This window comes from Cotesia glomerata, linkage group LG1 (assembly GCF_020080835.1).
Source record: "Cotesia glomerata isolate CgM1 linkage group LG1, MPM_Cglom_v2.3, whole genome shotgun sequence".
Classification (NCBI taxonomy): domain Eukaryota; kingdom Metazoa; phylum Arthropoda; class Insecta; order Hymenoptera; family Braconidae; genus Cotesia; species Cotesia glomerata.
The window spans coordinates 33,344,884-33,372,212 of record NC_058158.1 but is presented as its reverse complement, the minus strand read 5'-3'; the positions used below and the strand labels follow the sequence as shown (position 1 = coordinate 33,372,212).

General features: G+C 30.3%; 2 protein-coding genes across 4 annotated transcripts in view; one reads left to right on the top strand and one right to left on the bottom strand.

The window, feature by feature from the left end:
• The window catches only part of LOC123269923 (follistatin-related protein 5-like), a 240,837-nt gene that overhangs the window by 33,078 nt on the left and 180,430 nt on the right, over window positions 1-27,329 (top strand). The window lies entirely within an intron of this gene.
• On the bottom strand, window positions 1,345-25,440 carry LOC123269953 (acyl-CoA Delta-9 desaturase-like). The gene is made up of 7 exons (XM_044735907.1): window positions 25,274-25,440; window positions 10,495-10,707; window positions 8,222-8,352; window positions 3,429-3,634; window positions 3,132-3,314; window positions 2,817-2,886; window positions 1,345-2,555 (listed from the first exon to the last, which is right to left on the bottom strand). Coding segments are annotated over exons 1-7 (1,005 nt in total). The 5' UTR covers window positions 25,275-25,440; the 3' UTR covers window positions 1,345-2,354.

Here is a 27,329-nt window from a genome sequence, read left to right as displayed (position 1 = left end):
GAATACTAAATTTTCATAAGATTATGTTGTTATTATTATTTATCCCTTATATTCTTCTTTCTTTTTTTTTTAGAATTAAAATTTCATAGGTGTTTCATAGCCGGATGAAAATTAAAAAAAGAAATGCTAAATTTTGCATATAGAATCGTTTTCTTGAAGAGATTTTCGTAATAAAAAGCTTAGAAGAGGCTATACGCAGTATAAAGACAAAGAGAAAACGGTATATACGCGTTTTCTCTTCTTCTACTATTTTTTTTTTTTCAAGGATAACATAACCATTTATAACCAGCGAGCGTATAACTTGTTAAATTTTCTTTCCAAAATTACGGATTATAGAACGGTTTATCCAGGACTTTAAATTCATGACGTCATTTCCCGTACCCTCGGTTTGTGCAGTCACCCTGCTTCCGTTATTTTTTATTTTTTTAATTTTATTTTCTTTTACGAGGGATCAGTTATGACCCGTTCGCCATTGCCTCGCCAAAACTCTCCCGAGCCACTCCAAATGGGATTCCTTACTTGGCTGATGCTTGCCATGAACCTCGAGATCTCCTCACCCTCTTATACACATTACTTTGTGACGTTCTTCCTTTTTTTACTCCTTTATTCTCTGCGTCGGAGAGCTTCGTGACGTGGCAAACGAGCCGGGGGAGAATATAAAAATATAAAAAGTACCCTAAGTTTAAAGAAAGGGTGTGATGTGATGAAGAAAGTCACTCGAGTTTTATCGCTATCTTATCAACTACCTGCAGTTTTCCAATTCATTTTCGGGATTTTTTCACTTCATCAAAATGTTCACGGTTTTTTTGCATATTATTATAGTTTTATATTTTTTTCTCTTGTTGTCGTCATTATTATTGTTGGATTTAGAAGCAGAAAATAGGGTTTTATTTTTTAAAATAATTTATTTCAATTTTCCGAAAAATAGGGCGCTTTTATGCTTCAATATACATAGAGGTGGATTATTTTTTAGTATTCGATCTAAAGTTACGGACTTGATGTAAATAAGTTACGATAAAATGTGTGTATCAAATGAGGCGTATTATAGTGGTATTTTTTAGCTTTACAAAATTCAAGGGCTTAGGAATGAATTATTGAAAATCGACAAAGCATAATTTTTCTCCTTTGAGCGAACACTTTCAAGTGGAAGTAATAAGGATTTATTAAGTCCAATCAATTTGCTGGTTACCAAGTTTATTACAGAGGGTTGTAGAATAAAAATAACATTTTTTTTCTTGGGGAAAAAATTTATTTTATTTAATAATAATCATACAATATATAATCATAAACATACTTCCTATAATATATTAAAAAAAAATACATTTTTATAAACTCATCTAAAACTTAAAAAATATTTTATTTATTCGACAAAAAAATCAAGTAAAAATAATATTTATAAAAAAAATATAAAAGTAATAATTATTTGGACTGAAACTGGAAAACTTTCGGAGTTTAATTTCCATACGGTTGACCGGCATATTGAATTTTAGGGATTTCACGAGGTTTCGCCAAGAAACTTGTTAAAGTAACCGTGAAACGGAATTTTGCGACTATTGATTTGAATGTATTCACCAACTGTAAAATGTACTATTTTTAAAAAACATATATATTATACCGCTCTATTGCATCATATGAATCATTTAACTGTTTATTCACTTCATTCTTTCGCGTTATATTTATTATTATTTTTTTATGGTTATTATTACGTGAGTTAACTGCCGCATAAATTTATCAAACATTTTTTTTTCCGGCTGACTATTTTTGCACGTTTACAAAACATTTAAATTGACAACTTTGTTAAATATTTATGTAGCCTTTTTTATCACAAGGTATTTTTACAACACATTCATTAAGAAATACTTTTATAACTTTATGTTCGGTTGTTAACAAAAAAAAAAAAATGCCGTATATTGTAATTTCAGATTTTGACAAAATATTATAACTACCGCGATAAATTAAATTCCATCTTCATTCAATCTATGTTAAAACTTATTATATTAACCATTTATTTTTTTTATCCTTCTTCAATATTATGCAAAGCACTTTGTGAAAATATTCTAACGAAATATGCTTAAATTAAATTTATATATTAAAATATAATTCCAAATTTACCGCCGGTTTCAAATATTTATCAAAATTATAATTATATACATAATTCTATTTAACAGTGTAATTAATAATATGATAAATAATCTTCAATAAACTGTTGTGAACAACTGTTTCTAATACTATTAAAGCACTTGTTACCGAAAAATTTGAATGATTACTTTATTTCAGAAGTAGTGCTGTGTATTTTGATAGAAATTTTGAATAATTAAATTAATAATATTCTGATGATTCTTTGATGAAACGAATCAGTGGTGAGAATGTTTGTTGCCCCAATAACTGTCAGTTCCATCCCCTTTACTGCGACTTATTCGCTCGACCAATTCCTTGTTTACTTTCTTAAGATCATAAGCAAGACCAAACCACGACATAATATCAATAAATCCTGTTGTTGCATTAAGACCGTAAGCGCCCAATTCAGCCGCCTTGTAGTCCCACGGAAACGTATGCTGCAAGTAATTTTTTAAATTTGAATATCATTATCACATTTTATTGCATTAATTTATTAATCATAGTTATTATGAACCAAAAAATATCAATTAAAAAAAAAAAATGGACTGTAAGTGACTAACAATAGTGTCTAGTCTAATTTTAATTAGATGAAAGAAGAAATTTGAAATTAACATTTTCAAGTTAGAAAATAATAATTTAAGACTAAAAAAATATGTTTTATAGTAAAAAATGGTAATTAAGAAGAAAAAAATGCTCACATGGTATGAGTGCCAACCCTCGCCGAGAGTGAAAAATGCCACTGTAGAGTTCTCCGTGGGCTTTGCTGTTCTGAAATAATTATTTGAAATGATAGTTAAAAAGAGAAAGCATAAATTTGAACGAGAGTATCTCTAATATTGAATTAAATGCTGCAGTATCCAGTATTTAATAGCAAAAGTTTGATAGTTTTACTCTCGAAAGTTATTGATTGGATATAGAGAGTTTGAAAGCTATCAGCAACAAGGATCGCCGTGAATCGGTGAAGCTTCATTTAGGTATCAAGGGTCAGCTTCAAAACTAGCTTAGGTACTTACTTGTTGTACGGACGATTGCCAAACATGTGAGCGAAGCTGTTGACGGCGAAGGTTGCGTTCAACAACCAAACATAGCGAATAATTACTGATCTGAAGCTTATAGACCAGCTTTCATTCCAACAATAAACAGGTATCATTGTCGGCAATACGAAGGCAGAGAAGAGCATAATTGGAGTGTAATACCTTTGCAAAAAAGGGGGTATTATGTTATATTATATTATATTATATTATACTTTATTAATCAAAAAAGACTATTCATTAACTAATTTTGGACTTTGAGCTTTCAAAACTACGTACTTGTCGAAAAATTGAATGACTGGGTCATTTTTTATGTCACTCATGTCTATTTTGCTTCCATACTTCTTCACTGCGGGGTGTCTGCGCATCATTAGCCAGCCTACGTGAGAGAAGAAGAAGCCGCGGTGTGAATTGTGAGGATCAGCATGAGTTTCGCTGTAACGGTGATGAGTCCTGTGATCACGGATCCATTTGGACATGTGTGTCTAAAACAAATCGATCATATAATTAAATGAACAAAGAAAATTTTCTGACGAGCATATTTTAATTTTTTAAAATTTTCATGATTTTATGTAATTTTTGATGATAGTCAATTTTTTAAGAAAGGTCTTTGCAGCAAGTTTGAATGTTTTCTTTTGATTTTATAAAGTTTTAGTTCTATTAGTAACATCGAAAGTGAACAAACAAATATATAGAGAAAAATTTTTGCAGTGTCAGTAATTCACAATCAGTTTGATAAAAAACCAAAAAATAAGTTTGTCGATTTTCTTTTGATCCATTCTTGGGAAAGAACTGAAAAGTTGATCGTCCGATTTCGCAGGATCTTTCTCTCACTTATTTTATTATCTCTCCGGTCTAGTCTCACATTCGATGAAAACTTTTCAGCTGATTGCGAGTATTCTCAAAACTCGTTATCCGGTGTAGCAATTTGCCAAACTTTATTTACTTTTACAATAGCTATGCAGTATTTGGTATGTGTATAAAGCAGATATCACTTGAACATAAATATACTATACTTCACTTGTGGCTGGACGATGCAACTCAACGATAAACTGTGCGCGTATATTTACTGTGCAAGCACCCACTGACTGTAGGTCAGCCAGTAAAAGTTCAACAAAAGAGAAGCATATGAAAACTGACCAAGTGCTTGGTAGTCAAGAGAGAAACCTTTCTCAAAATTCACAGGAGTATTCCAAGAGTATGTTCAAAGCTCTCAAGTGGTTCGTCACATCAAACTGAGGAGGCATCCACCTTACTATATATTCCAAACTTTAAACCTCAAGAAAACAAAAAGTTTAGAGCTATGATCTGAATTTAAATTATTTACTTTTCCAAATTCTACAAGAAAAAAACAGATTAAAAAAAAAACTGAAGTTGATAAATTTTCGCATCATCATTATTGCTGCGCTCAATATCTTTTTTAATTTTTTCCTACTATTCTATAGAATTTTAATCACAGTATTGAGTAAATATCTCAAATATTTCTTATCATTCGAAAACTAGGTTAGATTAAATTCTTAAGAAATAATATTTTAGTATTTTAGGTTTTCTTTGATGAAATATTCATTGAAGTTTTATAAATGTCACTGCCTTGCATGTTGCTACTGAATTCTACATGAATTTTTTACGAGCAGAGTTGAATAAACAGTCTGTTTATCTAGCAACACGAAAGCGTAATTGAAAATGAAATTAATCAACTAGCAGTTACGCCCACATTTGTATTGTGCAAGGCTATCTACAATCTTGATTACCTATGACGATGGAAATGATTAGTCTATCGTACCATCAGTACATTGCTATCAGATTGATGCCAAAGATTTGCTCAGTTACTACACACTAACTAATACCTGGCGCTTAATGCTCAGACGTTGATAAACGTCGGGTTATAACCGTTAAGACTACTTTGTTTTGTTTGTAGCGTCATTTACTCGGAGGTAGTCGCTACTGTTTAATCGGTCGAACAGCTTGAGACCAATTGCTGCCCATACTAAAGAAAAAGAGTTATTCATTTTTCGTAAAATTAATTTTTTCGGAATTCCCAAATTTTTTGGGGCGATTAAGCGTATAGTATTGTGCTGTCTGTACGTACGACATTGATTACTTAATCAATTGTTGATTATTACAGTTTATTTGTTCAAGAAAGATAACTCGTAATACTTGACAATATATTAGAGCATTAAATTCGTATTATTATTTTGTTCGATCGAGTATCAATATGTCAAGCAATTAGTACTGTAAAGCCGTAATAATGAGGGAATAGCGACGTTATTAATTCCTTTAGAGACACATATGTATGTAAATCGGGTAACGATTATTGCATCCTCGCATTCTTGATTATGAGAGTGGGTAAGCATATTATATGTCAAGAATAAAAGAGGGATTTGCTCGTGCAGATCGAGTTTATACCGCGTGAGCACACGTAAGCAATTGAGGTAAAACATATCGCGGTTACCCGCCCATAGTAATATACTATTGTAACCGATATTTGTTTGCTTCGACTCGCGAAATTGCACGTACGATACCATGACTCTCTCTTGTTTCTGGTTCTGGTGTATGTGTAGTGTGTTGTATACGTCGGTGTGTACGCCGTTGCTGCAGGGATAATCCAAAGTGGACGAAGGGATGAGGCCAAGTAATTCGCTTCGGTTTGCAACCCCTCCACCTATTTCCGACGTGTGTGCGATAGTGTCTTACGCCCTCTACTTCCCTCTCTCTTGTCCTACATCTCGGTCCACTCGACATTTCTTGCCCCGTGACTGAAATAGCCTCCAGCTCAGATACATCTCTACTATTTCCTTCATTTTATTCATGCTACTTTTTTCCTCTTCAAATACTTTACTATACTAGGTTATTTATATTTACTGATGTGCTTACCCACGTATTGCTATTTCAGAACTTTTCAAATAAAGTGTCAAATTACTGCTTCTGCGGTTTGGATTTCAAAATACCCTTCAGTTTAATAAATAAATGAATATTCAGTGTGTAAAAGTTACATTGAACTCTAAACTTTAGTCTATAATTATAGAATTTTATAAAATAATTTTTCAGAGGTAAAAATTTTTTTAAATTAGAAATTAAAATTCTGAGTAAAGTCTTAAAGATACGAAAAAATTTAAATTGATTAAATTTCTTACAAAATAGATTCTCTTTATTTTTTTAAAAGTTTTGATTTTAATTATTAATTTAAACTCTATTTTTATTTTTCAAATGTAAAAATCATATCAGTATTGATAGGTTATATTTAAAATAAATAGATCAAACGTTCAAGATAAATATTCTTGATTGATTGAGATCGTAAAGATTATTTTGCATTATTTATCTCTTAAATTTCGCGTTCTAAATTTATTGCAATTTCATTGAATAGTCTTGCAGTTAAAATTCTTTTAAATTTGTAACTCGAGCTTCAGAAAGTTTGATATTAGGATCCAATGAATAAAAGATTGTATAGTGAAAAACACACCGTGAGTTAATTTTAAAATTAAATAGAAGGATTATTGATTTTTATAAAAATATAAATAAGTCGATGGATGCTATAAAGTTTCTTGAATAACTAGCGATACTCGAGTATAAATTAGTCTCGTGACTGATCGAATATCGATATTTAGCAGGAAGCCTTTAGAAGCCACAAGGGAGATCAGGTTACTAAAGTAGGATGAAATTGCTCGATTAGTTTGAGGTTCCACACATCTATCGACATGCTTGGGACAAACTTTATACGTGAATGTATGTCAAGCATGTTTTTAATGTAAAAATAATTACTATTAAAGTAATTATTTTGAAAGATTTATGGTATGAGAAAAGAAAAAGCTTTGAAGTTATAGAATTTTGATAACTCAAAAACGACCGAGTATTACTTAAATAATTTTTCACGTATGAAAAGATGAAAAAGGAGAAAAGTAGCGACAGATAAAGAAGAGATGGAAAAGCTGGGGAAGTGGGTGGAAAAGTGAAGTGGGTGGTGCACGTAAAGTGAGATAGGTCGTCGTGCAAATCCCAGAGCGGATAATCCAACCGCAGACTCGAGACTCGAGACTCGAGACTCTGGAGCAAAAGGAAAATAAGAATAAGAAGAAGTAGTGGCAGAAGTAAAATAAGTATAAAGAAAATAGGAAAAGAAAAATATAAAATGTAAGAGGATGAAAATAGTGCTTAGCAAACCAATTGAAGCATCACATTCAAATCCACTTTCTATAAAATCATTATTGGATTTCGTTAAACACCGGATTATCTTCTTGATTACAGTATATAAGTTTTAAGACGGTGAAATATAATAAAAGTTTGAGAAAAAAATAAAATTTAAAATGAATAAAAAGGACAAAAAAAAATGAAGAGGCTAGATGGAGATAATATGGGAATATATAAGAGAACAAAAGTATGTAACTGGAGCAAGTGGCATCGAGATCTGCTTGAAGTTTGAAACTTTCGACGTTTAAAAATATAAGGAGATAGAGATGTGACTGTGACTGGCTAAAAGAGGCTGTATTCGATAGATATAATGTATTATATATATATATAGATAAAAATAGAGGAGAATACAAGTAGCTTCTTTTTCTGGAAAATAACGTATTTCACTATTCTCGGGACCACACGATTGAAAAAGTCAAATGGAACTTATTCTTTTAATATTGAATTTTTTTTCAATCAATACCTTAGAAATGGCACTTGGATAGTTCTTGAAAAATCCTTATATTTCTTGTAGAATCTATTTTATAAATTTTGAATTATTTGTTCTTTTCTTATTGAAAAGATTAATTTTTGAATTGTTTTATTTTATCCAAGAATCTTGATAGAATCATCAGGAAAAAATTACTAACTTTAGTAATATTTTTATGAGAGTAAATATTGTACTTCTTTTAATTTTGTTAAATTGTAAACTGTAAGGAAAAGTATCGAAGTATGACCACCTAGATCTTTCCCCATACATCAAATTGATAACAGTGTCATAAGTACCCAAGTTTAAATGACCTCCTCACATGACTAAACTTTACACCATTCTCAAAAGTTATAAATATATATATTAAAATAACTTTTTAAGGTTGTTAGTTAATTATGATAATTGTTAAAGTACTCACTTGCCCAGCCATGCAGTAAAGATATGCCAGCAATATTCTGAGAGGTACTTTTGCCGAGTAACTTCTGTGTGCCCAGAGCCGATGTGCCCCTCCAGTGATTCCCACGCCTGCAGCTACTCCCCAAAGAGGACCTGAAAACCATTTCATACACATAAATCATTTTTTTTTTTTATTAATTAAAATAAGATTCAATTTTTTTCACCACCAAATCTAAATGCCGAAAACTTGAACTAATTTTGCCGAAAAATTTAAAGACATGAAGGTCAATTGGGCAGTTAAGAATCATTAGAAAAATTCGAGACGTTCTCGGAGATTTTCCAGCTACTCGATCACGTTCAACGTTTGAGTACTTACAATCAGCTATCCACGACCGAACGTAATATAACGACAGTGCTTGACCTGTCATTGGCCCACTTATTTCATATCGACGCTCCCTCTAGTTATCGTATCGATCATTGTAACCTCGGTACATAGATAAAAGAAGCGACAATAAAATATTCATCAGATATATGTGCCCAGCTTTGAATTTCTGGTGAAGCTTTGCATCTTATTTCTTAATAATATCGACAGTTTGCATTATTAACGCAACAATGACGTAAAGCAGAGGTATTCTGATTTAAATTTGCAAAAAGTTTTTTTAGGTTGGATTTTTTATTTATTTGTTGCATGGATTATTAAACGATGCGACACTGCAGTTATCTATCGGCGAATGAACAGTATATATCGCGCCACAAATTCCATAATAAATAAAACAGTTTTTTTTTTTTAAATTTGAACTTTTTTATGTCTTCACGCTGAAAAGAAATTAACTTAAATCAAGAAAAAAATCCTTAAATTGGGGAAATTATTTTTGTTAAATTGGATTTTTTTCATACGCCCTTATGGTTCACGATATCCATCTCTGGAGTATTAAGGCGTATGAAAATCTTATTTTCTCTCGGAATCGACGCAATTGAGATCGAAAAATGTAATACTCACGAGAAAAAAAGATATTTTTTTTAATTTGAATTTTTTGAATTTGATGTAATTGAGATTTAAAAGAATAATATTGACAAAAAAAATTTCCTTGAAAACTTGAATTTTTTTCATGCTTTTATAGCACCTGTAACACGATTTGTGTGATGTAAATAAAACACTGTCGTGTAATTTCGGACATGGAGCCAGACTTTTATTAGTATATAGTATATATATATTTCTTATTCTTAAAAAGTATCTTATCTCAGCAGCATATTATACAGTAAAAGTGATGGGATATTCAAGAGCGATTTCCGGGCTCCATTTCAAGCTCTGTAAAAAAGATATTCGCCAAGATCTAGATGAAGATGGAAATACGGAAATGGCTGGAAAGAAAAATAGATAGTTGAAGTATAAATATAAAGAGCGCTGCTTTTGGTGCATCTTAAAATATATGAGATGTACGTATACATGTATATGTGTTAAGATTTTGCGTATGCTGTACACGTACATGTTGACGAGAGTATTGGAAGCCACTGTGTGGAGATAGCTTGAGAGAGAGACTCAGATGAGGGAAATTCGTGGGATCGAGAGAGATAAAAATAAGTGTAGATGAGAAAGAGAGGGAGTGATACGAGTTGGCAGCCTCATTTTCTTAAAATGTATTCCTCACGTTCCTCCGGGGAATGATGCATTTTACGAATGCGTTTCTCGTTCTGCCCTCTATGCAGGACTTTAGTCACGTGGACTCAACTGTCTCGGGTTGTGAGGGAAATAAGTCGGAAAGAGTTAGTTTGGATTGATATATTCAATGCTTAATTTTATTTTCTTCCATTGTATCATGTGCTCACACTACTGGAGAAAATTTAACAAACAGAAAAATTTTACACTGATGGAATAATTTATTAACTGTTAATAAATTCATTTATTTCGAAATAATTTATTCATTTATTAAATATAGTTGATTGTTTTTTAACTTTTAATAAACGTTTTTTAATTAAAAACATTTTCAAATTTTAATTAAATTTTTTTGAAGTCAATGTGCCTTGTTTATGATGCGATGTGAAGATCATTCATAAATAAATAATGCAATATAATGATCTCTTATAACAAAGATGCGAAATTATTCTTAATAAACGATTTGTTAAATATTAACAAATATTTGTTCTGTTAATAAATTATTTATCAACTGAAATTTAAAAAATTTTTCCGTAAAGTTCTTAAATTTTTTCCAGTTGAACCAGTGTATGATATTGATGAGTATAAGGGCAACGTTGCTTATTTTAACATAAATGTATTAAAGTAATAAGATTATTTACTGAATATCCATGTCTGCCATTTTGCTTCGTGGTATCTAGTTGCCAATGAGTAAACAGCAAATGCATGTAGTAAAAAAATTCCGATAATATTTCGCCAGATTAAAGGCTGCTCGGCTGTTGGTTCATCAACTGCTGAGAGAGTTTCAACAGTGATTTCATTTACAGGTCTCTTTTTTGGAGGCTCCTCAAACTGTGTTACTGTTGATGTGTACACTGAAACACAAATTAAATATAATTAAAAACAAAAACAAAAAAAAAAAAAACAGAACTATAATTCCATTTAACGCGGATATACTTTTCAAAAGTAATTATTCTGGCTCTGATTTCCGCAGAAATAATTGGTTTGGAAACCAGGTTAATTGTATTGCGCGTACCAAACTTTTGAAATTATTAATAGCAAAAAAGCAGATCATAATGAATTTTAATAGTTGTTTAAATCAATTGTTTTAAAAAAGTTGAATGGATTATTTTTTTAAAGTAATATCTAAAAATAATTACAGTTTTCTTGTAACTTTTTGAAATAACGGCAAAACCTTCTGCGACAAAACTTTATCCGAGGAGTTTGAAATTAGGTTTTTCTTTTAATCAAGGTAAAACCATTTCTATGAAAGACCGGAAGAACGGAGGGTGAAAAAGAGGGAAAAACTAGCAGTGAACTGTTGGACATTCGAAAAGTGTCATAAATTTCAGAGAACACATAGTCTAACACTCTGCCCGTTAAAGCGTTAACGAAGGCGACATTATGCAATCCCTCGTGCTCTTGCATGCAAGGTCTACACGGTATAGTTCTGCTTATATTTTACACATACGGATGTCAGCTGTTATGTATTCGTGTGTAGAAGCTGGAAGCTGCTTTAGCCTTTAATGCGCCTCGAGCCTCTACTCACGTTCATCTTTACTTTTCGCTATAGATATGTATTATGTACACATATACATTACGCTACGTTGTGCTCAAAATGTCGTTGAGCTGTACCCGGTCTCTCGTTTCATATCATATGTAATCTCACCTACACATTTTCACCCCGAATATTCCTGACTCAAGGGCCTCTGTGGTCTTCCGTCGCAGTTTGCCCACTGGGACTAGTTAGAAGTGTTTGTTTATATCATACAAGTATACGTCATACATCTACATGTCTATCTATCTATATATATATCATCACAAATGTTTAACCTTTGGCATTACAAATACTACGGAAACTCAGGACTGGTTAGGTTATGAGTCATGTTTGTCCTTCTTTGTAAATAGTCCTTTCATATTTCACTATTCTATTTTATTCCGTCAATAAAAATTTTATATTTTACTTGTAGTTATATTTAAAAAACATTGAATAAATATTTTATCACCAAATTTCACGAATTTTAATTACTAACTACTCAGCATTGGTTCATTTAAGCGTTTTTTAACTCAAATTTAATTCAAAAAGTTTTTTTTTCACATTATCTAATATATAAAATTCTCGTGTCACAATGTTCGTTCCCATACTCCTCCGAAACGGCTTGACCGATTCTCATGAAATTTTTTATGCATATTCAGTAAGCCTGAGAATCGGCTACTATCTATTTTTCTAACCTCTAAGTGATAAGGAGTGTTCACCCCAAGAATTTTTTTTTTATTTTTTTGATAAAATTTTTTTTTTTTAATTTTTTTATTATGTGGCATCAAAAAATACATACAACTCTAAATTTGCACTTTTTTTCACCAACCCTTGCTTTTTAATAGTCATTTTCATAATTTTATCATTTTCTATCCCGCTCGATAACATCAATTATTATCACTTGGTAAGTTATCCCCTCCATGTGTCTACCGGTGTCACTTCTCACCCTGTAAACAGCACGGATAGGAGTAGGGATGTTACCTCTACAGTTTTCGGCTATTATTAGTGTTTATGCTTCAAGCGTAGTAGTTAAACATTTTTACTATCTCAGTGTAACTCTCATATCAAATATATTCTCGAGTAACTATTATTTATTTATTAATAACTAATATTATTGAATATAATGAATTATTAATAACTAATAAAATTATTAATTTTGAGTGTAAATCGCACGATCAGTTAATTAAGTGACTTACATAACCTTTAAAATACTCAACACGTGTCACGAGTTCCCGCAAACAACGGCTATTGAGTTGTAAGTATAAATTATTTTTTACGTTTATTATAAAATCAAAAATTATTCTTTCTTATTTATAACGAAAATATTGTTGGGAATGGTGAAAGTTAGATTTTTATTACAATTGGGAAATTTTTTTTTGTCTTTACTTATAAGAGCTCTAACTTCGACAGAATTTTTTTTTTCACTATTTCTAACAATATGTATTTTCGATATAATTAAGAAACATAAAATTTTTCGCTTTCGTGAAACTATCTAATTTTTACATGTATATTTAATGTAATCAAAGATGTAACCAAAGAAAAAGTTCAGGAAGAAAATACTGGAGCGCGTGTGAGAATGGCGCAATTGCGTCAAGAACAATCAGACGATACACGAGCTGAACGCAATGAAGTCATGAGATTAGAACAACGACAATCACACCGTTTTACTGTCAATAGACGCAGAGCGAATGACCAACAACGCCAACAGGCACATCAAGCATTTGTAGCTACATCATTTCTGCGTCTAGCATTCCAGTATGAGCCCGATATTGAATATTATGCTCATTCAAAAGTAGTAATTGGTGCTATGGACAAAGAATGCCCGTATTGTACGGGCAAATTTACATTACATAAATATAAAACAGAGTTTTTGAACTCACTAGATTTGCCAGGCATGCCACCACATAACTTACAATTGAAGGTTGGATCTCCAATTATTTTGCTTCGTAATTTGAACCCGCCACGGCTATGCAACGGTACGCGATTAGTCATTAAAAAATTAATGAAAAACGTTATCGAAGGCACCGTTTTAAATGGCAAGTTTCGAGGTGAAAATATATTGATACCACGAATATCTATTATACCCACAGATGTGCCAATTCAATTTAAGCGTATTCAATTTCCGATTAGATTGGCATTTGCAATGACTATTAATAAATCCCAAGGCCAAACAATGTCTGTTTGTGGCTTAGATTTGAGCACACCATGTTTTTCACACGGACAATTAAACGTTGCATGCTCTTGAGTGGGTAAACCATCAAGTTTGTTTGTATTATTATATAAATAATTATTACTTTTAATAAATTAAAACAATTAATGTTTGGTGTTTTGTTATTTTTAAACAACATTCCCTCATCGTTCACAGCGCTCCAGGCCTTTTTCACTCATATTCCACATCCTTATACACTTCCAATAAGTTAGTAATTTTTTTTCGACACTAGAAATTCTCTAGAAATTATTCACATGGCAAAACAACGTTTGCCGGGTCAGCTAGTATTATATAAACTTTTACTATAAAATCTTAAAAATTATATAACTCGATAAAGTTTTTAATTTTTCTAAAATGACACTCGGTACTTTTTATTATATTTGCTTAGGGAACTTATTTCAAGCGCATTTGAGTGTCTTAGTGGTCTATAAGAATTTTAATTAACATAAAACGCCTGTGTAATGTTCAATGAAACTTTATAAAGATTGCAGTTGAAGTTCGTCTTTACACTGGAGGAATATGCAGATTTTTTAAATAAAAATATATATTCCTAGAGATTAACACACGTATTAAATAATAGTTATCAGTTTTAAGAAATAGATTAGATTATAATTATCAACTAATCTAATGGTTAGTCCGCGCTCGCGTTTAATGTTAGTGTAGTAATGAACCATGAACTTGCATAATTGAACTTCTTGTTCATTGAACTTTGATTGCATCTTGGGAAGTTTATTTGTATGTACGCTTCGAATCCAAAACTTTATATTTAATTCGATTTAATTTTATAATATTGCCATATTATAAACCACAGCGCATAATGTTTGCCGTTTAGAGATATCAAATTAATTATTTTGCTTTGTAAATTAATATCCATCATTTCCATATCTGTAATATCTGTCATTACCCATGACATGGCGGAATTAATTATTAATAATGCAAACTCGCTCTCGTTACATTGCAATATAATTGTTTGCAGTTTTCCATGATATAATGTAAACGGAATAAAATGAAAGCTTAGGTATTAAATAAATCGTTAGTAAAAAAAGTATAATGCTTTGTTGGAAATACACCAAGTATCAAAAACCTGGTGAAGAGGTAGAAGGAATAAAGTATGAATGCGTAGAAATATAATCGTCAACTTTAAATCCTATCGGTGAATGTAAAATAAATAAAAAAAATAATAATAACGATCGATAGACTGCCGTGAGTTACTGCAAACTGCAAAGAGTTGTTGAGTGAAACAATAGTAGATTATTTAACAAAAAAAATGAAGCGATGATTTGAAAACTCGGATATAAATATGCCTGAATTTAGAACAATGGATGTGTCCTTTTATGTGTTTTGCCTTTTTCTTCTCTCATACTCGCTTTTATATTCCTTTTGGCATTTACTGTGTAAATTCGATGAATATAAACTGGATTTAGTTCGTATGTAATAGTGATATGAATCATTTCAATCGGGATTAAACCAACTTATGAGTGAAATTATTATTATAGCACAACAGAGATTCGCTGCAAAGTGGGAGTAGATTTAAAATTTTTATTCTTTGCCTAAAGGCTGCATTATTAATATGATTTCTGTTGTTTTGATTATCTGGCTTTCTAGGACTTAACTTTCGACTGTCAAAAATCGGTTAATACTTTCATCAGTCCATTGTATATATTTTTATATTTATATAATTAGCTTAACTTCCTCATTTTATTTATACTTTCAGATTTTTAATCTTTGATCTCATTTTTTGGCTCTGAATTTTTTCTTGCGAGAACTGATTTAAAAATAAAAATAAAAACAAAAATAAAATTTCTCTAAAAGATCAATAAAAAATTAGTACTTTCTTGTTAATTGACCGCAACGATAATGCACATTCATAAACCACAAACCGGATTTCGCACAGTTGAGTGAATGTGTTTGTACGGGAGTTCAAGTTCGCGGACGAGGTTGCAATCTCTTAACGCAATTTATATTAATCGCAGTCTGGTTCATTCGTTATCTTTTGTGAATGTATCGACATACACACACATGCATATTAAATCTTTTTCAAATTATTTGCTAATACTAATACTAATATGAGCTAATGAGTTATCAATATATCACGCAGGAATAAAACAAATTGATAATTAATATTCAATAATGGTTGAGATAATAGTATATTACATAACCCAAGGCCAGAAAGTTGGATTTCCTGGCGTATGGGATATGATGGCCGAGGCGTAGCCTCGGCCATCATATCATATACGTCAGGGTATCCAACATTCTGGTCATGGGTTGTATACTATTTTTCTTGCTCTCCAGCCGAAAGTACGCAACCCCGTGGAAGGGGTTTTGCAAAACCGAGGCGAAGCCGAGGCTTTGCTGGTCGGGGCGGGTATAAAAAAAAAAATAAAAGTTAATAGATTGAAAAAAAATGTTATTTTAAACTTTACTAACAAATGCTCTGATTAAGGTAGTACCTCCGCGACAATCCAGATCAAAAATTTTGACTCGCTATCCATGTTATACGTATCGACAGAGCTAAGGTTGTAGGTTAAGATTTTTTAACGTTACTGTACTCGTCACTACTATATTCTCTATACATATACACACACACTACGGTTTCAGTGACTAGCGGCTGTTTTTTGTACCCCCTCTCCTAAAAATAATCCTCTAAAAGTGAAATTGATTTTAATTAATCTCGAAAACTACATGGTAAAAAATTTTCATTTTTTTTTTAATTGTTCGAAATATCATATTCTTCAATCTACTAGTTTTTTGATAAAGTCTTGAAATTCTTTCGATGGAAAAAATTAAAAATACTGTCATTTTCCCACGCTTCTCCTATGTTACATGTACAAAAATGTCATTTTCAATTGCAATTATCTCGAGCTTGGTGTGGTAAATCGTCTTCAAATTTTAACAGCATATGTATTATGTATTTAATGACTTATATTCAAAGTTTCGAGGATTTCTTGAAATATTGCTTTCATAACCGTACTACCTTAAGAGTGATATCATGCACAGAATTTGTCACAAATATTTAAACTCATTCTAATTACAGAATTTATTTTTTTAAGTTGATTAAAAATTAGTTTTTAATTAGAATTCGACGGCTAAGAAAGATTGAAATTAAATTATTACAAGTTTGTAGAGTACATGGATCGTTTTATAAACATTGCTTTACTAACTATCAAAATATAAAAAAAAAACAAATAAAATTCACAAAACTATTATGTTTTATTTTTTAAACTTTTTATATAAATTATTTGTGCAGTATTATTATTAAATAGTTCATTAACAATGATCTAGTTAAAAATTATTTTTATTTTTTTGACATTTTTTGGTTAGTTTATGCGCTGACATGTTACGTACAGACGATGTTGTGACTGTTATATATACAGTTGAAACTCGCTGTATAGGCCGGTCGCGCCACGAAAATGCGAAAGAAAGCGAGGTTCTGTGCTGCCGAGCCAGAAAATATGCGTAGCGCGCATGCGTTAGAGCAGGCCATAAAAGTTGCTCTTCCTGGAGTAAATTGCTGCCAGGAAGAGCGTACTTTCGGCTAGGAGAGCAAAAAAAATTAATCTCCAACACCTGACCCAATTTTACATCTTTTTCAAAATATCCGGACACTTCAACTTTCATCAATCTATTGCAGTGACATGACAGTACACGTAATTAATCACCGACAGTTTACCAAACTTTTAACCTATGGGCTCTATTATAATCATTATTTAGGTATATTATTACATATTCTATATTGGATATTGTATATTATAAATTATATATCACAGTGGGTGGTCGCATTATTATCACCGGCAAAACAATATCAAATTACGGTGTTATCCGAGCCAGAATGAGTATTTTCATCTCATCAAAATTCGATTAACTCGTCCATCGAATCGAGTATATTCACACACACGCACACCTCTTCTATAATAAATGTTATCAATCCTTTTGTTTACGCTTGAAATATCTAGTCAGTGGGATCTATTATCGCATTATTTTACATTTTTAAAATATTTTTTTATTTAATTTTCCAATTACTTCACTGCATGTTTTATTAATTAATTGTCATCATTATTATTTCGTCTTTATTATACAGTTTTATTCAAAATTATGTCGGAGAGAAAAAATTTTAAAGACGATTAAATAATCATTATTGCGTAATTTAGGTAATCTGACGTTGCTATGATCAATTTTATAGACAAAAATCAACTTTCGAATTTATTTTGATGGTTTAATAAATTTTACATTGATAAATCAGTGTCTTACTCACATCTTTAAGTAAGAAAAGAATTTATTCACTTATTAATTATGTATATTAAAGATTATATTGATTAAAAAAAATCATTAGCAGCTTTTGTATGCGAGATAAAAAATTTAATTTCAATTTATATTGCAAAGAGTTCATTTCACTTCGACACCAAGTTTTCTCTGTTTTATTTCAGTATTTTCTTTAACAGAAATATAATTAACCAATTTTAATATTTCAAAATGAATTTAGTATGCGAATGTTTTAAAAATAACCATTTAATTTAAATTTATTTCAAGTTTCAAGCAATTAATTATACAATCAATCATGCATGGAATGCTTGATATCTTTATTTTTATAAATCCGACCTTTTTAATATAAATCCATACATTTGATAAAATAAATATAAACTTTAAAAAAAAAAATTCAGCAAAGCAGATGGGAATATTATTTGGATCATTTTTGTTGAATTTTATTTTAATACCCGGTTCTTTTCATCTTTTTTCTCTTGACTGCTCTTTATTTTCAGAGTGCCAAATGCGACGATCAACTCATCCGCGAGGTATCAGATAAAAGAGAAAAAATTCTTAGAATAAGAAAAAACCAAGTTTAGTCGATTGATTGAATGCATTTCATTCGCTTTTGTCATTCCGAACGAGTAACGCAGATATTTATATAAAAGAATCCCAATAATAGTCTAAATGTTGTAATTTTTATAATTCAATTTTGTACTTGTCAAAACAAGTGAAAGGGAAATTGAATAAAAATAACTATACTAAAATAAATAATAAATAATATTCATGTCTTTAATCTAAAAAGTTGAGCAACTTAACAATTTAGCCACTAAAATAGCACACATCATTAATTATTTGTTTTGTCAGTGTCAGAAAAAAAAAGTAAATCGTTGCAATCTGTGTGTTGCAAATTTTACCTCCGCACTTCATTTTTTATAGGTAAACGCACGTTCATTTGCGAAAGCGTTATAAATTGCTAGGTATTGTAAATGCCATATTGGTTTATTTATGTCTAGACTTTCAACACCACAAGTACACCTTTAACTATTCAAGGGTAGTTAAATTTTTAATAACCAAACCGCCGTTAAATAATAATGACTCTTACGTAATTTTTTTTCTATAAATCTTCCTTACATTAATGTCAATTTTCTTCATACTTAGACTTACACTCTTACAAATCAAAAAATTACTTTCTACATAGATAACATACCTGTCGTATTTTTTTATTTCCAAACACTTCGTGCTATTAATACAATTCAATTGCAAAATAAAAATAATTTACTTTCGTAACAATTATTATCTGAAAAAATTAACCAGGTGTTATCGTCAGTTAGCATCGTTATAGTGTAATGAAAAACTTGAACATGTGTCTTAATCAACCAATTATGCTTCAAAAATTCCAACTTCCATTTCACTAGTCCAATTAAATATAAATAAAACAAGTTTATATTGTTTTGACATTAAAAATAACTCGAAACATTTCGCAATGGTTAGTTCTAATCTATCGTAACCTGACCGAAATTGATTAATGGAACTATATTCCCGGTTGCACTTGCACCGGTTGATTCATTTGGAATTCATTAGTGCATCAATACCGCGAAATTTATAGCCGGAAAGTATTTAACGATCCATATAATAAAAATCAAAATAACTACACCACATAATAAAAGAATCATAGCCATAATAAATATAATGAATTAATAACAACTTTTAACGTGTTATAGGTTATAAGTTATGATATAGTAACAATGGGTTGTAGCACGGGAGTTTGTTTCGATTCGTTTAATTATTTGGATGGCTGACCAGTAATAATTTTGAATTTTCAGATCGCGTTCGAATTTAAATAAGTAATTTTTTCCGTTCTGTAATAAAAAAAAATGCCACCCAACCCTTTAATCTGCCGTTTATTATTTGTTGATGCATCAAAAAAAGTAAATTGGTGCAAAAAAACATAAATGAAATAAAATAAACGATAAATTGGTGAAATTTACTTGGAATTAAAACAGGATGTAATCACTCGTTTGCGTTAGTGATTTTTTATCAGTTGATATAGACACAGGGACGAAATGGACAATGTGATGAGCTTTTCCATTGGTTGTCCAGCGGTGCGCTGTGCTCATGGAAAATCACACATTCGTTCTGTCCATTGTAGACACTTTGGGAACGTTAAACGGATGACGTGAGTATTCAATGAGTATATAGCTTCCTGTTTCTAGGAATGTAAAATAAAAAAATATCCGTGGTTTGCCATTCGCTTCATGGTTGGTTACTGCTGTTTCCGTGCGTGAGTAGAAACCGAAGACCAATATAAATTGATTCGCTTTTTTACCTTTTGTTATCCCAATGTATTTCGCTACCGGTACTACAGAATTTACATAAAAAGTTTATTACTCTTCGTCATTTCATTTCCTTTTTTTTATTCATTCTCAATCCACGCTACAGAAGTTAAGAAAGGACTATCAATTTTTTCTGTGTATCTCATTAATATAATGAAAATAAGTAATTTATAACTGTTTTATAATGACTTGCTTTTCTTGAAATTTATTGTAAAACATACACCGTTGTTAGTCGCGAGAAAACCCATTAAATGTGTCATTAAACGAAACAGAGTAATGGGTGATAAAATGTTATGTTCAGCTTCAGCTTCAGAATTATAATCCTATTTTTATAGAATGATCCAGCATCGAGATATAAAAGAAATAAATTTTATTATTTAATATTTTTGACAATAAATGAATTTTCGCTTTTTATTTTATTTTAAGTGGTTAATATTTAAATGTCAATTCGTTTTAATTCTTATGAACAAAAAATTCAGATTAAAATTTTACATTTATGCATCACAATTTTATTTTGTTTTATTTAATTAAACCTATGTGAGCTTTTACGTCAATTCTTGATGGAAATTTATATTATATCATCATATTATATTTAGAGTAGTATTTTAGTTTGATGGCATGTCGGTCAGTGGGCAATATCTCTCACTTTGGCCAATAGGAACTGAATATATCTATAATGTAGTTCAGTTGCTAGCAAATGTGTTATTTATACAGTAATCATGTAAAATTTCGGTGACATGAGTTATGTTATATATTATTAATCAAATAAAAAATATATTGAGATCATGTACACGGAGAAAAAAGTATTGCTATTTTTACGATACAGTATAGTGATGATCACGATCCTCGTATGACTATACTTTAGATGTGCATATGCCCGATCTAGTGGATCGTGATTATTACGATCCACATGGATTCGGATATCAAGTGTCTATATTGCTATGGTTTATAGATGATTAAGTTGTCTTTAATTAAATGTTAATTATATTTTATTGCAGATTATTGTTTTTTTAGTTTTTTGGTATATTATTGTTATTAACATAAATAAAAATTCCTATTGTAGCTTTATTAGTTTAAAATTTTTGTGTAGATTATGACAGTCAAGAATTGGGTTAGGTTTTAAAATTTTTAAATAATGACTTACAGCAGTTGGACTTTATCTTATATAACTTTTTTTTTTATTTTTACAAATATTATTAGCCTAGAAATTTGTATTATCGAAATATTCATTTAAAAGAGGCAAATATTTTTGTCATAAGAAAAAAATTTTTTAATCGAATTTTTACTCCTTTATTACTGAACGTACTCCATACAATTATATTTTTTTGTATAAAATAGTATGGGATCAAATCATTTATGCTAAAAAAGACTTTTATGAAAACAAGAATTTTTATTTATTTAATATAATATATAATGTACATTGTTTCTTCTTATCAACGCAGTAGAATTATATACGATTTAAACTTGAAGATTCTTTATGAAACTTAAAAAACTGCGTCGAATACCACCAACCGCGTGAAAATCGGTTCATTTATTCAAAAGTTATTGCGATTTGAAAATTCAAAAAATAGTGTTTTATCAAATTTCTATCAAACTTTTGAGCTCAAAGAGCTCAAAAGCATACAAAAGCTATTTTTTGAGCTCGGAGAGCTCAAAATAATACACAAATTGTATTTATGAGCTCTAAGAGCTCAAAAACGTCATAAATGCAATTTCAAGCGTTTAGGTATAGAATCGGCGGGAAGTTGCAGGGATGGCCTTCAGGGTCAACCGTTTTCCTAATTTTTTTTTGTAGTTTTTTTTGCGATTTCTCAAAATCTACCGGTCCGAATCCTTCCAAAGTATATACAAAATCTAAGTTTGGTCAAGCCCTTTCGAATGGCACCAACCGCGATCAAATCGGTCGAGCCGTTCAAAAGTTATAAGAGGTTTACATATACACACACACACACACACAGACACACACACACACATACATACATACATACATACATACATACATACATACATACATACATACAAACATACAGACATCATCGCGGGAATAGTCAGGGAAGCTTCCTAGGACCTCGAAACGTCGAGATTCGATGAAAACTCGATTTTCGTAAAACGGGGTGAAAACAATAACTTCCCGATTTTTGAAAATCTTTGATTTTTCTAGCGGGAAGTTAAAAATCTGTATCATGATTTGCAATTTGCAACTTTTTTCTGTGCTGGTATTTGGTGAAAAGTTGTATTATGTTTCATGCACGGAAAAAAAAATTTCGTTCTGGTAACCTAACTGTAGAGTTACCACAACTATACACAGTTTACTATTCGTTGTAGAGTTACAGTAACATAATGTTATTTAGTTCTGATAACTCAATGTTGTTGAGTTCTCAGAGCTTATATTACGGGACTGTTCTCAGAGCCAAACGGTATAGTTGAGAGCGCCCTACGTTGCGCAGTAGTGGAGTGCGCTGACATACAATCGACGCTCTCTGTATTGGGCCTCTCTGTATTTGACCGCTCTCTGTATTTGACCACATTCTTCCTCTGTATTTGACGATTTTACACAGCTCTTATGGATAAGGACGAGTCAAATACAGAGAATGGTCCTGTACGGGCGAGTCAAATACAGAGAGCGTTGACTGTATTTCATAACCTTCTAAAATGACAAACAGAACTATTTTGTTACTCATCCATATTATTAAAAATATATGAGGACAATTAAGTTTTCAGTTTATTTATTTAAGGAAATAGGTTTTTTTTTTGTCAAATTGAATTTCGTTAGAACAGTTTTGTATTTGTGGTTTTTCAAGGTTCATTTGCAGTGACTGTTAATTAAATTTATTAGTTGAATATATTGTGATAAGTAATAAGTTATCGGAATACATTCAAAAGACCCCATTTAACACAAAATAAAATTTGTTTTCGTTTATTTATCTTTTCTTGTGCATATACGGTAGTGATTTTATGTCCAATATTTATTAATATAATCAAGAAAATAAGATAATTTTGTGACGACCATATTTTTATTTTACAAATAATTTTTATTTGTTATATAAGTTCTATTATTATTTTATTTCTATTATAATACTATTCTTATTTGTCATATACAATTATTGTGGGCAATATAAATTCGTTCTGTCGCATTTATTTATTAAATTATCAATGCTAAATCGTAAAAAAAATTATTAATCAGACAGCCAAAAATTTGTTATAGTCTTAGAACGATCCTGTAGAGTTGTGAGAGGTAAATAACGTTTAGCTCTCAGAGCTCAACGATGTAGAGTTGCAGGAGCCAAACGGTATTGTTACCATAAGAAAACGTTAACCTACTGGAACTTTTTACAACTAACTAACTACTATAGAGTTCCTATAGCAAAATTTTTTTCTCCGTGTGTAATTTTATGTAATGATTAGTGATTAATAATACTGATAAAAGCCGCCATTCTTCAATTTCTTAATTAAAAATTGTGGATAGAATCAATTTAAAATAATCAGTCTATGAATAACATGTCTGGTTTCCTATAACTTTGTATCCTAATGGAAAAGCTTTTCAATTAAAACTACTCTCTAAAACTGAATTAGTGGAAACCCACTAATTGATGTTTAATAGTTACTTTTACAAAATATTCAAATCATACCAAGTGTAATTGATCGAGATTAACTTTTTAATTAGTGTTACATTTTGAATTATTAGATTTTTCACTTATTTGACAGTGAAATTGCAAAAATGAAAAATTTATTTTTTATAAGTTCTGAAGTGAATTTGGATCTCTTGATTAAAAAAAAAAAAAATAACTAATTTAAAAGTAAAGTCTCTAATCATCTAATTATTTGTATAAATTTCAAAAAATTAATACAGAATTTCCGTGTCCAAATTGTCATCATTTCCATAATCGCTGACATTTCACCTCTAAAATCATTTAGCAACATATTTACTCGTCACTTCGTAAACATGTACCTTCCTTTGTGTATAAACCACATAAAAACGCAATAATGCATTTCATTATTTACATGCTAATAGTTTTTGAAAACGCATATAAAGATAAACATTAAACTTTTATTACAAATGAAAGCGATAAAGTATCTTTTTTATGATGGTCATAAAAGTGGTTCTTACATTAGTAGTATGTCAAAGATAGAAATACCGACATAACATAGCAGTGAATACTTATGTCACACGTGCAATTATTAGACTTCGCTTCTAGAGAAATTGATGCTGTAACAAAATCCATATCAATTATGGTATCAATCCCGTTTAGTTTAGTTGTCAGTCTACAACTTTCTTTCATTTTTCATTACATATAATTTCACACTAATAGTGATAGCAGTAGTAGTGATAGTGGTACTAGTAAGAGTACTTATGATATGACGCAACAGTGATAATAGGAGAAAATCAATACGTGAGAGCAGATATAATAGGGTATGGTACAGATACTGCCGGCTTAACTCTAGATGAGGATATGGGTGATGGTTGATGGTGATGGTGATGGTGGTTATCATGTTATTCAACACTCGGGATAATCGTGACGGTAACACGATGATTGAGGTTTATAATAATATATCTCTGCCGATTCTATATATGAGAACGATAATGTCAGTAGGTAAGGAGGAACAGGAAGAGAAATGTATGTACTTTTCACGGCAGTTAAGTGACCGCAGATTATAAATCCATCGCGTATATTAGAGTGAACGTATCGCTCTATATTTGTAGATAACTTTCTTCTCGTCTGCAACCGGTTGATTAAATAAAAGCAGAATTATAATAATGATAATACTATTAAAAATGTCTAACAACTGGAAAGTGCTATCGATAAAATTTTTGTTACGTAATTAATTTATTTTTTTTAATCCGTAATTTCTGCTCACAATTATTCTACCTATTATATAATTTTCATTCTGTACATTTATTGTTCTCCAGTAATTGTTTGGGTTTACCAGCTAATTAATCTCCTTTTAATCAAGTACACGCGATTGTTATTTTATGTTGTGCAAAATAAAATAATAAAATTTTTTTTTTTCGAAAAAACAATTATTATAAATAGATTAATATTAATGTTAATTAAAATATAAGTTTAGTCACTCAATTTAATTAAAGAACACTATTTTATAAATTTATAGGTACTCACTTTTGTACACTATTTATTTTATTTTTCGACAATATTAAATTTTGACACTCAGACCACCACTTTTCCGGCAGCCCAAAAGCTATTCAGAAGTATTTAATATTATTATTACTAATAATATTGTCGAAACACTTGACTGTCCGATGATTTCGAGCATGAGAATATTTTTGCGGAATAAAGCCTCTTTTCCGTCTTATAAAGACTTTGGATCCCGTCCAAGGAAGGGGTAGAAGAAATGAATGGGAGAGTCAACGAAAGGTGCTATTTATCAAATATATCTTTATCTAGATTATACTAGTAGTAGGAGGAGTTGTAAAATGTATAAGAGAGTCTAGTCGGGGTCTAGTCAGGGGAGGTGGAGATTTTTGAGGTAGTCGAAAGGAATTTTCCTCCTGAATCATTTACTCACTTGCTTTTTGTTCATTTTGCAAATAAGAGATTTACTGTATTATATATTACGTACCATAATTATTCTTCTGGATTGATTTGAGATAGAAAATACTTTTCTATTTATCACATACACATGTTACGTCTTCATATATGTAATCAGTATAGTGTATATGCTTCCTGATCTGGAATAGTATGTTAATTATATTATTACAGCGCGCTTACTGGAATCGCTTGTGTTATATATTTATTATATTATCGATATTGGAGAATTTCGATTACATAAAGTAACTATTTATTTATTTATATAAATGCGCGAAGAACAAAATTTTAATTACACTTTTAATCTCAGTTTATCATTTTAGGAAATTAAAAAATTATTCAATCGAAAATCGATAAAGCTAACTTATATTTAAGTTAATCTCCTTTCAATGACATCAGTGTTGCAAACTTGCTTAACTTGAGACAAGAATAATTGAGTTTTATCGAACATCAATATACGAGATTCCTATAAACTTAAAATTGTTTGTGAAATATTAGATAAACGTTCAAGATATATAGATGAATATCATGTTTTAAGATTCCTCTTCAAAGATTAGCGTAAAAAACTTTTTTTTAGGGGTCGCTCAAAATTACAAAAATTTTTCAAACTCGTCAAAAATTAAGTTTTTAATTTTTTTTTCATCCTTGTATTATTTATAAATTAAAAATTATGTATATTCTGAAAATTTCAAGTCGATATTTTACTCTTCAAGGTCGCTCAAAATTTTTTTAATTTTCAAAGTTAGTGTACAAAAGAATTCTGAACAACTTATGAAAATCGATGATACGATGTCTGACATCTAAAGTAGAGTAATTAATTTTTTATTTAAAATAAACTTTTTCTATACATATTTTTAATGAAACAAACAACAAAAAAATAGTAAATCGTAGACCTGTGTTTACTTAGTAAAAGTTAAGTTTGCAATTTTATTCATCGTTTACATGATTTATCAAAAGAAATGAACTTTGAGTCCAATGATTCAAGCTGGATAATTATTTTTGAATGAAAGGATGTAAATTAATCAAAGTCATTAAAGCGTGATTGGGTGGTTTTGAAATTTCGTACGAACATATAATTTATTTAAAATGTTGATTTAATTAGACTGACATTGGTTGGCATTGCTGGCAAAAATTTGATTGCAAGTAAAAGACGTAATTCATATCTGTGTACTTACACATACAGAGCAACAGGTTGGCACGTTTGTATAAACGGAGCTGTGCCGAAGGGAAATAGACTGAGATCTAAAAGGTGGGAATGAAAAAGTGAGAGAGGAAAGAGAAGTTAAGAGCAAGTAATGTTGGTAAACGCTAATTTTATTAATTTTTTTATTTTAACTAGTATTTACTCTTATATATGGATTTTTTGGCTTTTAAAATAATTTATTAATATTCAATAAATTGTCAATTCAAATAAACATTTTTTGAGAAATATTTCTGACCCATTAACAAATACTCACACACTGAGAAAACAGTTCATTTTCAAATGAAATGAGGCTTGTTAACTATAAATAAATCTCTTATTTAAATATCACAAGAAATATTTATTTGATACAAATAGATTGATTTATTTGAGACAAAGTTACAGTATATTTGAATGAAATCTAGATTTGTTTATAGTTAACAAATATTT

Excerpts from the sequence above, each read along its gene's own strand:
- LOC123269953 (XM_044735907.1), bottom strand. Across the intron at positions 3,315-3,428 it reads GTCATTCAATTTTTCGACAA|GTATTACACTCCAATTATGC; the intron begins GTACGTAGTTTT and ends TTTTTTGCAAAG. Across the intron at positions 2,556-2,816 it reads AGGGTTGGCACTCATACCAT|CATACGTTTCCGTGGGACTA; the intron begins GTGAGCATTTTT and ends AATTACTTGCAG.